General features: G+C 43.4%; 1 protein-coding gene across 6 annotated transcripts in view; it reads right to left on the bottom strand.

Moving 5' to 3' along the window:
• The window catches only part of ak9 (adenylate kinase 9), a 154,525-nt gene that overhangs the window by 26,678 nt on the left and 111,023 nt on the right, over positions 1–16,824 (bottom strand). For all 6 annotated transcript variants that reach the window (XM_059982957.1, XM_059982953.1, XM_059982955.1 and 3 more), the window contains 3 exons: positions 10,683–10,896; positions 7,031–7,232; positions 6,301–6,447 (listed from right to left, as the gene is read on the bottom strand). In XM_059982957.1, coding sequence (XP_059838940.1) covers positions 6,301–6,447; positions 7,031–7,232; positions 10,683–10,896 — 563 coding nt within the window. The remainder of the gene's footprint in view (positions 1–6,300; positions 6,448–7,030; positions 7,233–10,682; positions 10,897–16,824) is intronic.

Here is a 16,824-nt window from a genome sequence, read left to right as displayed (position 1 = left end):
AGTTAAATTATTGAATTAGTACCCAGATGCCTGGATTTTTCATTGACCTACTATAAATTTGTTGGGGGAATTTAAATTTAACTAACTCAGTAAATCATTATTAAATAATGAACAGTAAAAACAGTGCATTTTTTGAAAACTATATGATCCAAGTTAGATTCATAGCTAGTCGCTCTGGTGATCATAATTCCGGCAACTAAAGAATTAAATGGCTCTTCTGTGCATGATTCTTGGTAACATCCTGACATTTTCCCCACATCCAGTATGCACCTGATCACATTGCTTGTAATGCATCATAAACATATTTTCCATCAATACTGACATGAAATTGATTGTGAAGCTCCACTCAACTCAGTGGACAATTTCAGTGGAACTAGCAGCATATCATGTTACATTAATGGTCTTCTGACTCTGCTAATGTTAGGGGACCAGACTAACACCCCAAAAAAGTGACTGTTGATTGCTCAAAGTTCTTCAAAAGCTTACAGACAAAGAACAACTAACAAAGAACATAACAACACACACAAAATGCTGGTGGGACACAGCAGGCCAGGTAGCATCTATAAGGAGAAGCACTGTCGACGTTTCGGGCCGAGACCCTTCACCATCATTTTGTGTGTGTTGTTTGAATTTCCAGCATCTGCAGATTTCCTCGTGTTTGCTCTAACAAAGAACATCTTTATTCTGCAATTAACTACCAAGGTACGCATTTAATGGGTGTCTCAATAACAGTTACAGATGGGTTGGTATGACTTTGTAGGCATCACTGAGTTGCGGCTGAAAGAAAGCTAAAGTTGGGAGCTTAACTTTGTATTGAAAGAACAGGTAGGAAGGCATAGGCAGTGGTGTGGCTCTACTGATAAGAGATGGAATTACATCTTTAGAAAGAGGTGACATAGGGTCAGAGAATGTTGAATCTTTGTGGGTAAAGTTAAGAAACTGAAAAGGTAAAAATATCATTATTGGAATAATGTATAGACCTCCAAGTAGTAGCCAATATATGGGGTTGAGATTGCAAAGGGAGCTGGAAAAGGATGTAATAAGGGGAATGACACAATTGTAATGGGGAACTTCAATACGCAAGGGGATTAGGAAAATCAAGTTGGTGTCAGATCGCAAGAGAGGGTATTTGTTGAATGCCTGCAAAATGGCTTCTTAGAGCAGCTTGTGCTTAAGCCTACTTGGGGAAAGGCTATCTTAGATTGGCTGTTGTGTAATAACCCAGACCTTATCAGGGAGCCCTTGGGTGGCAATGATCATAATATGATTGAATTCATACTGCAACTTGAGAGGGAGAAGCATAAGTCACATGTATCATTACTTCAATGGAATAAAAGGAATTACAGAGGCATGAGAGAGAAGCTTGCCCAAGTTGATTGGGGAAGGATACTGGTGGAGATGATGGCTGAGCAGAGATGGCTGAAGTTTCTGGGAATAGCTCACAAGGCGCAGGAATGATACAACCCTCAGAAGATGAAGTTCTCAAATGGCAGGGCTAGGCAACTGTGGCTGACAAGGGAAGTTAAGGACCGAATAAAAGTCAAGGAAAGGGCACATAAGGTATGTGGGAAGTTGGATGATTGGGAAGCTTTTAAAATCCAACAAAAGGCATCTAAAAAAAACTATTAGGGAAAAGATGAAATACAAAGGCAAACTAACTAATAATACAAAGCAGGATACCAAAATGTTTTTCCAGTTATATAAAGAGTAAAAAGGAGGTGACAGTTGATCCTTTACTACTAGAAAATTATGCTGGTGAGGGAGTAATGGGGGACAAAGAAATGGCAGATTAACTTAATGAGTACTTTGCAAAAGTCTTCACTGTGGAAGATACTAGTGTGCCAGAGGTCTGTAAGTGTCAGGGAGCAGGAGTGAGTGTCATTGATATTGCAAGGAAAAAGGCCTGTGCAAACTCAAAGGTCTGAAGGTGGATAAGTCATCTGGACCTGAAAGATTACATCCAAGAGACCTGAGAGAGGTTGCTGAAGGGATAACGGATGCATTAATTTTGATCTTTCAAGAATCACTTGATTCTGGAGTGGTCCTGGAGGACTGGATGATTAAAAATGTCACTCCACTCTTTAAGAAGAGAGGAAGGGAAAAGAGAAGGAATTATAGGCCAGTTAGCCTAATATTAGTGTTGGAGTCTATTATTATTAATGAGGTTTCGAGGTACTTGGAGGTTAATGATAAAATAAGTCAAAGTCAGCATGGTTTCTGTAAAGGGAAATCTTGCCTGACAAATCCATTAGAGTTCTTCAAAGGTTCAAAGATCAAATTTAATGTCAGAGAAATGTATACAATATACATCCTGAAATGCTTTTTCTTCACAACCATCCACAAAAACAGAGAAGTGCCCCAAAGAATGGACAGTTAAATGTGAGAACCCCAAAGTCCCCCCCACTCACCCCTCCTGTGTGTAAGCAGCAGCGAGCAATGACCCCCCTTCCCCCCACCAGCAAAAATAAACGTGCATCGGTACTATCACCGAGCCCAAGCGTTTGCTAAGTAATAGCAAAGACACAGACCATAATTATCACAAAAGCTTCACAATTCATTCAAATTCGACAACCCACAGGTTCTCTCTCTCCCATTTTCATAGCGAGCAAGAGACACAACAACAACCCAGTGGTTTACGATCTTAACAGTCCATTTTGTCACTTTTTTCGAAGAAGTTACAAGCAGGATGGACAAAGGAGAGACAGTGGATGTCACTTACTTGGATTTTTTGAAGACATTTGATAAGATGTCACACATGAGGCAGCTTTACAAGATAAAATTCTATGGCATTAAAGGAAAGATACTGGCATGGAGAGAGGAATGGCTGACAGCCAGGAGGCAGCGAGTGAGAATAAAGGGGACATTTTTTGGTTGGCTGCCAGTGACTAGAGGTGTTCCTCAGGGGTCAGTATTGGGACCACTACTTTTCACATTGTTTGTCAATAATTTGGATAATGAAATTGATGGCTTTGTGGCAAAGTTTGGGAAGATAGGTGGAGGGGTAGATAATTCTGAGAAAGCAATATGATTGCAGCAGAACTTGCAGAAATTGGAAGACTGGGTGAAAAAGTGGCAAATGGAATCAGGTGTTGGGAAATGTACGATAATGCATTTTGGTAAAAGGAACAATAGTGCAGACCGTTATCTAAATGGGGCAAAGGTTCAAACATCAGAGATAAAGAAGGACTTAAGAGTCCTCTTGCAAGACTCCCAGAAGGTTAATTTACAGGTTCAGTCTGTGGTAAAGAAGGCAAATGCAATGTTGGCATTTATTTCAAGGGGAATAGAATATAAAAGTAAGCAAATAAAGCTGAGGTTTTATAGGACACTAGTCAGGCTGCAGTTGGGAGTATTGCCAATAGTTTTGGGTCCCATATTTCAGAAAAAAAATGTGTTGTCATTGGAGAGAGTTCAGAGGAAGTTCACAGGGATGATTCTGAGAATGAAAGGGTTAAAATATGAGAAGCATTTGGCAGCTTTAGGCCTGCACTCACTGGAATTTAGAAGAATGCAGGGAGATCTCATTGAAACCTACAGGACGTTGAAAGGACTAAATAGGGTGGATGTGGAGAGGATGTTTCCTGTGGTGGTGGTATCCAGAACTAGAGGGCACAGTCTCAAAACTGAGGGGCAACCTTGAGAACAGAGGTAAGGAAGATTTTTTTTTTAGCCAGAGTAGTGAATCTGTGGAATACTCTGCTATGACTGCGGTGGAAGCTGTCCGTGGGTATATTTAAGGCGGAAGTTGTTAGTTTCCTGATCATCCAAGGCATCAAAGGATATGGCGAGAAGACAGGTATATGGAGTTGAGTATGATCTGGGATCAGCCATGCCGGAATGGCGGAGCAGACTTGATGGGCTGAATGGCCTAATTCTGCTCCTATGTCTTATGGTCTAACACTATTGTCAGAAGGGATGAAATTCAAAAAACTGCAAGAAATCCATAATAATATTCTTCAATTTGCAGTGTAGATTCTGTTTCACTTTTTCACAGATGCTATCTGATAACTAAATGATTACAACTTTCTGGTAACTGACAGCAACAAGTTTATGCCATTTTTCTCGATTTGCTGTTCATTGCAGTACAAGAGAGGCCACCAGGGCTTTTTATTCAGAAAATAACGTCTATATGTTTTTTGACTTTGGTGAATAGAAAGGATTCACATAATCATAACAAGCACAGATTAGTAACCCAGACTTTACCTCAGTAGGGTTCAATTCCCTAATGGTAGAGCTAATTCTAGTGAGTATCCAGTCAGATTTAGCACATAAAATCTCTCTTCCTGGCAGGTACATCATTTTCAGAATGCCTATCTCTCCTTAAATAAATCTGTAAACGTATTCCTTCTTTGTAGCATGAAATTTGTTAACTTAGTGGCAGCAGTACAATGCAGTACATGATAATATAAAAAAATAAATAAGTAAATGATAATAAGTATTTATATGGATATTAAATAGTTAAATTAAAGATAGTGCCAAAATAGAAATAATTTTTTTTTAAGAAGTGAGGTGGTGTTCATGGATTCAATGTCAATTTAGAAATCGGAAGGCAGAGGGGAAGAAATTGCTTCTGAATTGCTGTGTGTGTGTCTTCAGCCTTCTGTATCTCCTTCCTGATGGAAGGGGATACCTCCTTCCAATAAGAGGCTTGTGTTGGGTGGTGGTGGTCCTTAAAGATGGATGCTGCCCTTCTGAGGCACCGCTTCTTGAAGATGTCTACAGAGGGTAATACCCAGGATGGAATTGACAAATTTAACAACTTTCTGCAGCTACTTTTGATCCAGTGCAGAAGCACCCCTCCCCCCCCAATACCAGACAGTGCATCGCTATGTTGGGACCAGGTTAGATCCTCAGAGATCTTGACATCCAGGAACTTGAAATTGCTTACTCTGTCCAATTCCGATCCCTCTATGAGGATTGGTTTGTGTTCCCTTGCCTTATCCTTCCTGAAGTCTATAATTAGCTCTTTGGTCTCACTGACATTAAGTGCAAGGCTGTTGTGCGACACCACTCAACTAGCTGGTATATCTCACTCCTAAGCGCTCTCTTGTCTCCATCTGAGATTCTACCAGCAATGGATGTATCATCAGCAAATTTATAGATGGCATTTGAACTATACCTAGCTACATAGTCATGGGCATAGAGGGAGTAGAGTAGTGGACTAAGCACACACCTTTGAAGTGCGCCAAGGTTGATTGTCAGAGAGGAGGAGATATTATTACCAATCCTCACAGATTGGGTCTTCCTGTTAGGAAGTTGAGGATCCAATTGCAGAGGGAGGTATAGAGGCCTAGGTTCGTAACTTATCAATCAGGACTATGGGAATGATGGTGTTAAAAGTTGAGCTATAGTCAACAAACAGAATCCTGACATAGGTATTTGTATTTCCAGCATCTGCAAAATCTCTTTTGACTAACACTGATGAATGCTGGTTTTGGACCAATTTTGCCAAAACTTGAAGGTGCAACAACTGGTAACAACAACAGTGGCTATAAAGCTATAAAATTGTTTAAAAAAAAACAAATAATCTTATTCACTATTGTGCTACAAAGTAGGGATTTTCTATCGTTACTCAGTTAGGTTTATATGTGACTTAAAGTTTACAACACTGTTGTTGACTTTTAATTGTCCTTCAATGCAGATAAGGCAAGTAAGGACCGGACAAAATAAACAAAGCAGGACAGGGTGTAAAATAAATTCAATAAATCTGGTAGTTTGTCCACCACCAAAAACAAACCTTGAAAGCTACTGGATTGTCACAGACATGTCCTGCACCTTGTAATTTACCTGCACTACCTTTTCTCTGTAGTTATTACACTTTATTTTGCAGTCTTATTGTTTTTGCCTTGTTCCACTTCAATACACTATGTAATGATTTAATCTTTGAACAGTATGCATGCCAGGCTTTTCACTGTATCTAAGTACATGTGACAACAATAAACCAATGCCAATTCCCTCCAATCAGGCCTACATTCAACCTCTAGACAAGAGAGTGTGACTGACACTCAATGACCTAAAAACCAGTAAGGTTGCTCTGTCTTGCTATTGTATATACACAAGCAAAAATATTTTTTTTAAAGCTGGCAAAAAAGAATACAAATGTGTTTAGAGCTGAGTGAAAAGTTATTTGAAATAGCAGGAAGAAGAGTACTTAGTGGGTACTATGAAGATAACTCTACAGGATATAAACCAAAACTTTGAGAAACCAACTGACCAAGTTTTAACCTCTTCCTTGCATTTAACCGCACTTCATAATAGTTATCAAATCCATATCATCACCAGAGTTTTACTGTTTGTTACCTGTTTGGTGACCTTTTGTCAATTAAACCCCTCTTCAAAATCTCTTTTATATCTGTTTGCAGCTCAATAATCCGAGTAGGAATTATTTTCCAAGAATTGAGTAGATTTATTTGCTCTCTGGTTACGGGATATCCATCCAGGACAAACCTATAAAGAGAACAGATTATTGTTTTGAGCTATGGAAAAATAGTTTAAAATACAGCATATATTTCCAATAAAATAGGAGAGTAGGCATAGTGGCAGAAAATACTGTGGGCAGAGATTTGGTGGGGCCTAGGTTGGAATATTTTGAAGACAGAATTGTGGGACATCAGGAGTCAGACTAAGAGAAGGGACCTTAATTCTGGGAACAGTGGTGATCAAAAGAATCCATTTAATGTCAAGTTTGGGAACGACTCCTTACTTTCTTTGTTGTCAGGCCCCTTAATTACATATTTCCTTCTGAGATAAATTAAGAAAATCTCTTGTTCATCTACATTTAGAAAACTGGCACACTTACTTGGGTAAATTGGTAGAGCAGTTTGCAAGTGATAAAGGGCTCCAGATTATTTAATAGCTTGCTAGTCAAGTGTTTTGTGCAGCAAACCTCATCTACACCCTAAGAAAAACTGATTTACACAGGCTGTTCCTGGTTTCTATGTGTTTGATAGAATGCATAATAGATAAGTGAACATAAAACCGACAAGAATAAGCTATGTTTTAGATATAATTCAGAAATACTTAGACATACCCTCTGGTATTGCATACGACATCCATCAAGCACACTTCTAGACACTTTACAACAAATATATCTGGCACGATCAAACCCTGTTTGAGATGTTTAATAATATTAACAGCCAAAGCAGTCTTCCTCTGAGTGGTCAGGACTGTGCGAATAGCTTCTCCTGCTGAAATGCGCTGAAGTCCAAATTCACTGGCAAACTTCCTGGCCACTATAACACAAACAGAAAGTGTATCTTGAAAAAAACTGCTTAAGGAACTGACTTAATGGCATGTTGGCCACAATCTTGCAACAGCTCTTTAAAAGAGACATGAGGTGGGGAGTAGGAAGGGGGGAGGAAAGAAGCTTTCATGTGCACTTTTCCTTTAATTTTTCCCACCCATGGCAGATAGAAAATTTCAGAAATAAATAGTCTAGTCAGGGGTTCCCAACCTGGGGTCCATGGATCTCTTGCTTAATGGGATTGGCCCTTGGCATAAAAAAATGTTGGGATCCCCTAGTCTAGAAATATAGGTGGACTGAAACAAACTTCAAATTTTCTGGTTCAAAATTAAAACAAAAATATAGATGCTGTACCTATGAAATAAAAACAGAATGCTGGAAAACTCTACAGGTTAGGTAACATAGTTTGTGACAGAATATCTACAAATTTGCCAATCGGCAGAGTTTCAGATGGTGACAAAGAAACATACAGGAGTGAGGTAGATCAGCTGGTCAAGTGGTGTCACAACACTCATGTACTTCATGACAGTAAGATAAGGGAATCGATTGTGGATTTCAGGAAGGGCAAGTCAAGGGAATACATGCCAGTCCTTATCAAGGGATCAGAAGTGAAAGAGTGAGCAGTTTCAAGTTCATGAGTGTCAACATCTCTGAAGATGCAATTACAAAGAAGCTACAAACACAGTCATATTTCATTAGGAGTTTGAGGACACTTGGTAGGTCTCCAAAGACATTTGCAAGTTTCTTCAGATGTTCTACAGAAAGCATTCTGGCTGGTTACATTACCATCTGCTATGGAGAGGCCACTGCACAAGATTGGAAAAAGCTGCAGGAAGTTGTCAGCTCAGCCAGCTCCATCATGGGCATTGGTCTCCCCAGCATCCAGGACACCTTCAAAAGGCGATGCCTCAAAAAGGTGGCATCCATTATTAAGGACTCCCATCACCCAGGACATGCTCTCTTCTCATTGCTACTATCAAGGATGAGGTACAGGAGCCTGAAGACACAAACTCAATGTTTCAAGAGCAGCTTCTTCTTCGCCATCAGATTTCTAAATGGACAATGAACCCATAAGCACTACCTCAGTATTTTTCCCTTCTCTATTTGCCCTACTTATTCATTTTATTTTTATATACTTCTTATAGTAATTTATAGTTTTTATTTTAAAAGTAGTGTAATGTACAGCTACTGCAAAACAACAAATTTAATGACATATGCTAATGATATTAAACCTGATTCTGACCATGACCTTCTATCAAAATGTTAAGTCTGTTTTTTACTTCCCAGTGGGTTGACCTTCTGAGCAATTCCTAAAACTTCTGTTTTTATTTAAAATAATGAAAAAATAATTTTCACCAATCCACCAGCAGAATATTTCTTCATGCGAGGTAGCACTGTAGCTTAAATTTGAACAGGATCACCTGCTCCATCTGTTTAGCAGAATACTTTCCAGGCTATTCATAGTCTGAAAATCCTAAAAGGATATTGCACCATGCATTTATTTGTGAGAGTATTACCTGAATTGTGAAAATCACTTTTGATAGATACTCTGAAAGTCATTCGGATTTTGTCAATCTCTGATAGAATTTGTAGGTTGTATATAAATTAGATTAAATTAGATTCATCCAGTGCAAGCAGAAAGCTTAAAATTCCAAGTCTGACGTACCACAATCCACCCTATACCCTTTCTTTCTCCACATACCCCAATTTGGATCTACTTTGGTGGGGAAAGTTGGAGAAGCAACAATCTGGGACAGAATTAGCAGTACTATGATTGAAATATGGATTGATTAGAGAAAGCTAGAATGGATTTGTTAAAGGGAAACATGTGCAACTACCTTGGTATAGTTTTTAAATGAAATAACAGAGAAATGCAGATGATGTGGTATACACAGACTTCTGAAATCCCATGGTGATGTGGAAAGACTATGGAAATCAGGATTGTTCTTTTTGGTAAAGAAACTGCTATAATGAGAAAGGCGTTTAAAGTTCATGAAGGGAATAGCTGGTGAACGGGTGAAGAACCAAGTCAGACAGACAGACAGACATACTTTATTGATCCTGGGGGAATTGGGTTTTGTTACAGTCGCACCAACCAAGAATAGTATAGAAATATAGCAATATAAAAGCATAAATAATAAAATAATATTAAGTTAATCATGCCAAGTGGAAATAAGTCCAGGACCAGCCTATTGGCTCAGGGTGTCTGACACTCCAAGGGAGGAGTTGTAAAGTTTGATGGCCACAGGCAGGAATGACTTCCTATTACGCTTAGTGTTACATCTCGGTGGAATGAGTCTCTGGCTGAATGTACTCCTGTGCCTGACCAGTACATTATGGAGTGGATGGGAGTCATTGTCCAAGATGGCATGCAACTTGGACAGCATCTTCTTTTCAGACACCACCGTCAGAGAGTCCAGTTCCACCCCAACAATATCACTATCCTTATGAATGAGTTTGTTGATTTTGTTGGTGTCTGCTACCCTCAGCCTGCTGCCCCAGCACACAACAGCAAACATGATAGCACTGGCCCCAACAGACTCGAAGAACATCCTCAGCATTGTCCGGCAGATGTTAAAGGACCTCAGTCTCCTCAGGAAATAGAGATGGCTCTGACCTTCTTGTAGACAGCCTCAGTGTTCTTTGACCAGTCCAGTTTATTGTCAATTCGTATCCCCAGGTATTTGTAATCCTTCACAATGTCCACACTGACCCCTTGGATGGAAACAGGGGTCACAGGTGCCTTAGCCCTCCTCAGGTCCACCACAAGCTCCTTAGTCTTTTTCACATTAAGCTGCAGATGATTCTGCTTGCACCATATGACAAAGTTTCCCACTGTAGCCCTGTACTCAGCTTCATTTCCCTTGCTGATGCAAGTCAGGTGATAGGCCAAAATGAGATGAGAGAAAAACTCAAAGAGAGAGGTGGATAGAATTTGATGGTGACATTTACAAGGGATCCACATTTAACAGCGAAAGATTTGCAAGGTTCTGGGGAAGTATATGGGAATGGGACTAACTGGACTGCTGTTGTATAAAGCTGGTATGAAAGAATCTGACAGGCAGAATGGTCTCTTTCTGCATTCTGCAATTTTGTGAAACAGTGATTTTTTTGTCAACTGGTCACCCTAAAGTATCAGTCTTTTGTAAGGGCCAAAGTTGTGATATAAGACTCTTGCTAAGGGGACAAAAGGCTAATTGCCAAGACTGGAGGTCTGGACAACTGCCCTCTCTATGGATTAAAGAGTTTTGTTTATTGATGGCATATGTACATGCATATCAAGTATATTTTTATTTAAGTATTTGGACCTGATTGGTTGTTAGTGTTGAGACATGCTTGAATAGATTCACCATCCTATAAACACCATTATTACCATTAAAGTGACTTTGAAATCTTTGTTTTACTTATAACACAATGATATAAGTTTGCTGTTACTTACCAGTACTCTTTCCAGACTTTGGGGGTCCAACAATGGCAATCTTGATTGGCACAGCAGGCCTTGGCTTAGGCTGGGTGATATACTTGAAAGGATTTTCAATGAATTTGTCTCTGTTTTGCTTGCTCACAAAGAAATAAACATACTTGCGGTGGACAACAGGGAAGACATTTTGATGCATATCTTGGATAGGCTGGATTGCATTTCCTTCACTTAACTGCAGTGCCAAAATAAAAGTAATTTTAAAGTTAAAATTGGACCTGTTAACTTACAAACACATCTGTGTGTGTTCATTTATGCTGTATTAAACCTGAGTAATATATTCTGCTTGTATCTTTTTCATGTGGGTGCAGCTTTGATGCAGTAAAGATCGCTTTCCTTGTGTAATGCATAAACTAGCAGATATAATTCCAGTTGCTCTGTGTCATACTGACACCTGATCTGTAACAATGCATACATACTACTCCAGAACAATAATTGGATCCTTCCTGATGTCAGAAATCTTTTCCTGTGCAGCACTACCCTGCTTTTAGATGAAAGCATAAGCACATCTTTCTTTTGTTACAAACAAGAGAAAACTACAGATGATGGAGGTCAAAGTAATACACACAAAATGCTGGAGGAACTCAGCAGACCAGGCAGCATTTAGGGAAAAGAGTGAACAGTTGACATTTTGGGGAGACCCCTCTGATGCACTATCAATAACTCTGAGACATGGGCTAAGGTAGGCTTTTATTGGCTGGAAGAAAGCACAAGCAGCAAGTGACCATCATACAACATCCTGGAGACTGAGGAAGGGTCTGTGGCTCCAATCACCTTTATACCGGGGTCTGTGGGAGGAGCCACGGTCTGTGGGCAGAGCCACAGGAGCAGTCAGCAGGGGAGCGTGTCCAGACAGGTATATGTAGTTCACCACACCCTCCTTTGCTACCACTGTGTTAATAATCATTAGACTGTGGTGACCCACTTTCTAGCGCACTCGAACCAGCTCACAAATAGCCAGCGCGCAGGCACAAAGGCCAGGACAACAACAAAGGGAAAAAGCCTGCGGGGGTTTGTGAGTACGTGTCCCTTAGAGCATCCGCACCTGGGGAGGGCGGGATGAGGGAGGCTTTAAAGCAAGGCTGTGAAGTTCGAATTAAATCATCTTTAATTGCAGTTTACTGACTCCATGTCGTTATTTTAGCGCTGCGTGTAGCATACCGCTACAATTGGTGACCCCGACGGTCCAAACGATTTTTGGACCGTAGATGACCGACACCGCATCTGTTCATGCGGTTTCGTTGAAACTGCCAAGCTTCTGGACGCTGCGACCTCACCTATGGTTCCAGCAAGCAGAAACCCAATTCCACGTTCGGCAGATAACCTCAGAGGACACACGATACTACTACGTGGTGAGCTCCCTCGACCAGGGCACAGCGGCCCAGGTTGCAGAGTTCGTACAGTCTCCCCCGGCGGACGGCAAGTACACGGAATTCAAAGCCCTGCTCCTAAGGGACTTTCGGACTCTCATGGCACGAGCGGGCTGCCCGCTTACTGCACCTGGATGGCTTGGGAGACAGACCTCCATTGGCTTTACTGAATGAGATGTTGTCTTTGGCCGGCGGACACACACCCTGCCTCATGTTTGAGCAGGCATTCCTGGAGCAGCTGCCCAAGGACATACGCCTGCTGCTGTCTGATGCAGATTTCAGCGACTCCCGGAAGGTGGCAACCCGGGCGGACTTGCTGTGGAACGCCAAGAAGGTGAGTGGGGCGTCCATTGCATAGATCAACAGGCCACGCTCCCAGCAGCAAACCAGTCCAGGCCTGGCCGCAGAGCCCGCTAGCCCCAGAGGCAGGGGTGGAGAGCCCAACGAACACTGGTGTTTCTACCACCAGTGGTGGGGCGCAGAAGCCCGCCGTTGTCGCTTGCCCTGCCAGTTCCTGGGAAACGCCAGGGTCAGCCGCCGCTGATGGCTACAGTGGCTGGCCGTCAGGATAGCCTCCTGTATGTGTGGGACAAGAGGTCGGGATGCCATTTTTTGGTCGACACCGGTGCCGAGATCAGTGTCTTACCTCCGACAAGTTATGACACCCGCAACAGGGCACTGGGTCCCCCCCTGAGGGCTGTGAACAGCAGCACGGTAAGGACCTACGGCACCCATATGGTGCACCTACAGTTCGGCTCCAGCCGGTTCACGTGGGACTTCACACTGGCCCCCGTAGCCCAACCGCTTCTGGGCGCGGATTTTTTGCGGGCTCACAGCCTGCTGGTCAACCTGCTGAGGCAGACAGGTCCACGCCGAGACCTTTCAGACGTTCTCCCTGGGAGAAGCCCAGTTGCCAGCCCCACACCTCAACTCCATCACGCTGTCTGACAACGACTTCACCAGAGTCCTGGCCGATTTTCCATCGGTTCTGGCATCGAAGTTCACGGCAGCCATGCCCCGACACGGCGTGCAGCACCACATCCCGGCCCAGGGACCACCCTCCACGCCCGTGTTCGGCGGCTTCCCCCGGACAAGCTCCGATTGGCGAAGGAGGAGTTCAAGAGGATGGAGGACTTGGGGTTCATCCGGCGGTCCGACAGCCCATGGGCCTCCCCCCTGCACATGGTGCCCAAAGCAACAGGGGGCTGGAGACTGTGCGGCGACTACTGCAGGCTGAATGAGGCTACCACACCGGACTGCAACCTTGTGCCGCACATTCAGGACTTTGCAGCAAATCTGCACGGCGCATGGATCGTCTCCAAGGTAGACCTCGTCCGAGGATACCATCAAATCCTGATGCATCCGGACGACGTCCCCAAAACGGCTCTCATCACCCCGTTTGGCCTTTTCGAGTTCCTCCACATGCTGTTCAGCCTGAAGAATGCCGCAGAGACGTTCAAGCGGTTAATGGACGCGGTGGGACGCGACCTGGACTTCGCATTCATCTATTTGGATGACATCCTCATAGCCAGCAGCAGTCGTCAGGAGCATCTGTCCCACCTCCGTCAACTCTACGCCCAACTGAGTGAATATGGTCTAACAATCAACCCGGACAAATGCCAGTTCAGGCTCAACACCATTGACTTCCTGGGCCACAGGATTACTAAAGACGAGGCAACCCCTCTGCCTGCTAAGGTAGATGCGGTCCGCCATTTCCCCCGACCCACCACGATCAAAGGCCTTCAGGAGTTCGTAGGCGGGCGGGATGAGGGAGGCTTTAAAGCAAGGCCGTGAATTTCTAATAAAATCATCTTTAATTGCAGTTTACCAACTCCATGTTTTTACTTTAGCGCTGCGTGTAGCACACCGCTACAAGATCTGCATTACCATGCTGGTAGACCATTCATGTGCAAATGAATCTCAGAGCTCCAGCCCTTAAAGACATCCGACAACCAAACCATAGCACTACTGGAAATGTTTGTGATTTGCTCTGTTGGAGAAGAAGGATTGTCTCAAGAATATGCACCTGCAATTCATGCAGATGAGATCATCATGAACATAAATAGATCATGATGCTCATTGGGCTGGAAGCGCCTGTTGCACTCAAAATTAAAACATAAATAATATGTTAGCACAAGAAGTGCCAGGAGAACTTTGAGAACTAGAATGTACCCTAAGTGCCAGGGGAAAGCCACAAATATTACAGTCAAGGTGATTCTCTTTCAGCAATAAAACAAACTGCAAGAAGAACTCAAACATAAGCAAGAGAAAATATGCAGATGCTGGGAATCCAAACAACACACACAAAATGCTGGAGGAACCCAGCAGGCCAGGCAGCATCTATAGAAAAGAGTATAGCCCATGTTTCGGGCTGAAACCCTTTGGCAGGCCTGGAGAGAAAAAAAGCTGAGGAGTAGATTTAAAAGATGGGAGGAAGGGAGAGAAAAACACAAGGTGATAGGTGAAATCTAAAGGGGGAGGGATGAAGTTAAGAGCTGGGAAGTTGATTGGTGAAAGAGACAGAAGGTCATGGAAGAAAGGAGGGGAGGAGCATCTGAGTGAGGCGGTGGGCGGGTAAGGAAACAAGATGAGAGAGGGAAAAGGGGATGGGAAATGGTGAAGGGGAGATGGGTGTGGTGCTGGGGGAGCATTACTGGAAGTTTGAGAAATTGATGTTCATTCCATCAAGTTGGAGGCTACCCAAACGGAATATAAGGTGTAGTTCCTCCAACCTAAGTGTGGCCTCATCGCAACAGTGGAGAAGGCCATGAATATGGAAATGGGAAGTGGAATTAAAATGGGTGGCCACTGGGAGATCCCTTTTTTCCTCGTGAGAGGAGCATAAGTACTCGGCCAGGCAGTCTCCCAATCTACGTTGGGTCTCTCACAGCTAGTTGGACTATACCTCTTCCCACCCTGTTACTTGTAAAAACACCATCCCCTTGATGCACCATCAATAACTCTCAGAGACGGGAGGTGAATGATAGGCTTTTATTAGCAGCAAAAGAGAGCACGGCATTTCAGAGACTGAGGGAGGAGCAGTGCCTCCAATTGCCTTTATACAGGGTTCTGTGGGAGGAGCCACAGGAGCAGTCAGCAGAGGTGCGTGTCCAGACAGGTATACATAGTTTACCGCACCCCTTCTCTCAATTCCTTCATCTCCACTGCATCTGCTCTCAGGATGAGGAATTTCTTTCTAGAACAAAGGAGATGGCCTCCATTTTTAAAGAAAGGGGTTTCTCTTCCTCCACCATCAATGCTGCCCTCAACTGCAACTCCTCCATTTCACGCATGTCTGCTCTTACCCATTCTCCTGCCACCCTACCAGGGACAGGGCTCCTCTTGTCCTCACCTATCAGCCTCACCAGTCCTCACCAGCCTCCCAGTGCATAATTCTCCGAAACTTCCGCTATCTCCGACGGGATCCCACCACCAAACACATCTTTCCCTTTACCCACTTTCTGCTTTCAGCAGGGCTTGCTCCCTACATGACTCCTTTGTCCATTTGTCCCTCCCCACTAACCCCTTTCCTGCACGATCCTTGCAAGCGGAACAAGTGCTACACCTGCCCCTACATCTCCTCCCTCACAATCATTCAGGGCCCCAAATAGTCCTTCCAGGTGAGGCAACACTTCACCTGTGAGTCTGTTGGGGTCCTACACTGTGTCCAGTGCTCCCGTTGTGGCCTCTTGTATATCGGTGAGACCCAATGTGGATTGGGAGACTGCTTTGCCAAACTGTCTGCCAGAAAAAGCAGGATCTCCTAGTGGCCACCCATTTTAATTCCACTTCCTATTCCCATTCTGATATGTCTATGTATGGCCTCCTCCACTGTCGTGATGATTGCCACATTGAGGCTGGAGGAACAACACCTTATATTCTGTTTGGATGGCTTCCAACCTGATGGCATGAACATCGGTTTCTCAAACTTCCAGTAATGCCTCCACCCACCGCAACCCCTTCGCAATTTCCCATTCCCTTTTCCCTCTCTCACCTTGTTTCCTTACCCCCCCATCACCTCCCTCTGGTGCTCCTCCCCCCTTTTTCTTTCTTCCATGGCCTTCTGTCTCTTTCACCAATCAACTTCCAAGCTCTTTACTTTATCCCTCCTCCTTCAGGTTTCACCTATCACCCTGTGTTTCTCTCTCTCCTCTCCCTGCACCTTTTAAATCTACTCCTCAGCATTTTTTCTCCAGGCCTGCTGAAGGATTTTGGCCCGAAACGTTAACTGTTTTCTTTTCCATAGATGCTGCCTGGCCTGTTGAGTTAGTGGAACTCAGTGGGCCAAGCAACTTCTGTGGAGGCAGAGGGATGGTCGATTTTATGCCAAGACTCTGCATCAGGAAAGGCTGCCCATCCCTCTGACCTCCACAGATGCCACTTGGCATGCTTGCCTCCAGGAGTATGTTCTTTTTGGTCCAAATTCCAGTGTCCTGATTTTCTCTGGAAATCAGGTATACAGGAAAAAGTTCAATGACTTCAAATATTTTCATAAAATGAATGTTCTGACTGTTGTAGCTCTAGGCAACAATAGGTTATAGTCCACAACAGATGCAGAAATATACACATACAACTCAGACTGCACACTTTTCAAAGCACACATGGAAGCACAAGTGAAACTGCAGCACATGTTGGATTAAAATTCCGATTCTGTCTGGAGAGAGGTGAAGAGGGAGCCAAAATGCAGGGGGAAAAAAGAGAAGTGAGTGAGGGTTTCATCCAGAAGTGGGGAC

Source organism: Hypanus sabinus, chromosome 10, assembly GCF_030144855.1.
Source record: "Hypanus sabinus isolate sHypSab1 chromosome 10, sHypSab1.hap1, whole genome shotgun sequence".
NCBI classification, from domain to species: domain Eukaryota; kingdom Metazoa; phylum Chordata; class Chondrichthyes; order Myliobatiformes; family Dasyatidae; genus Hypanus; species Hypanus sabinus.
This window is presented reverse-complemented; position numbering and strand designations above follow the sequence as displayed.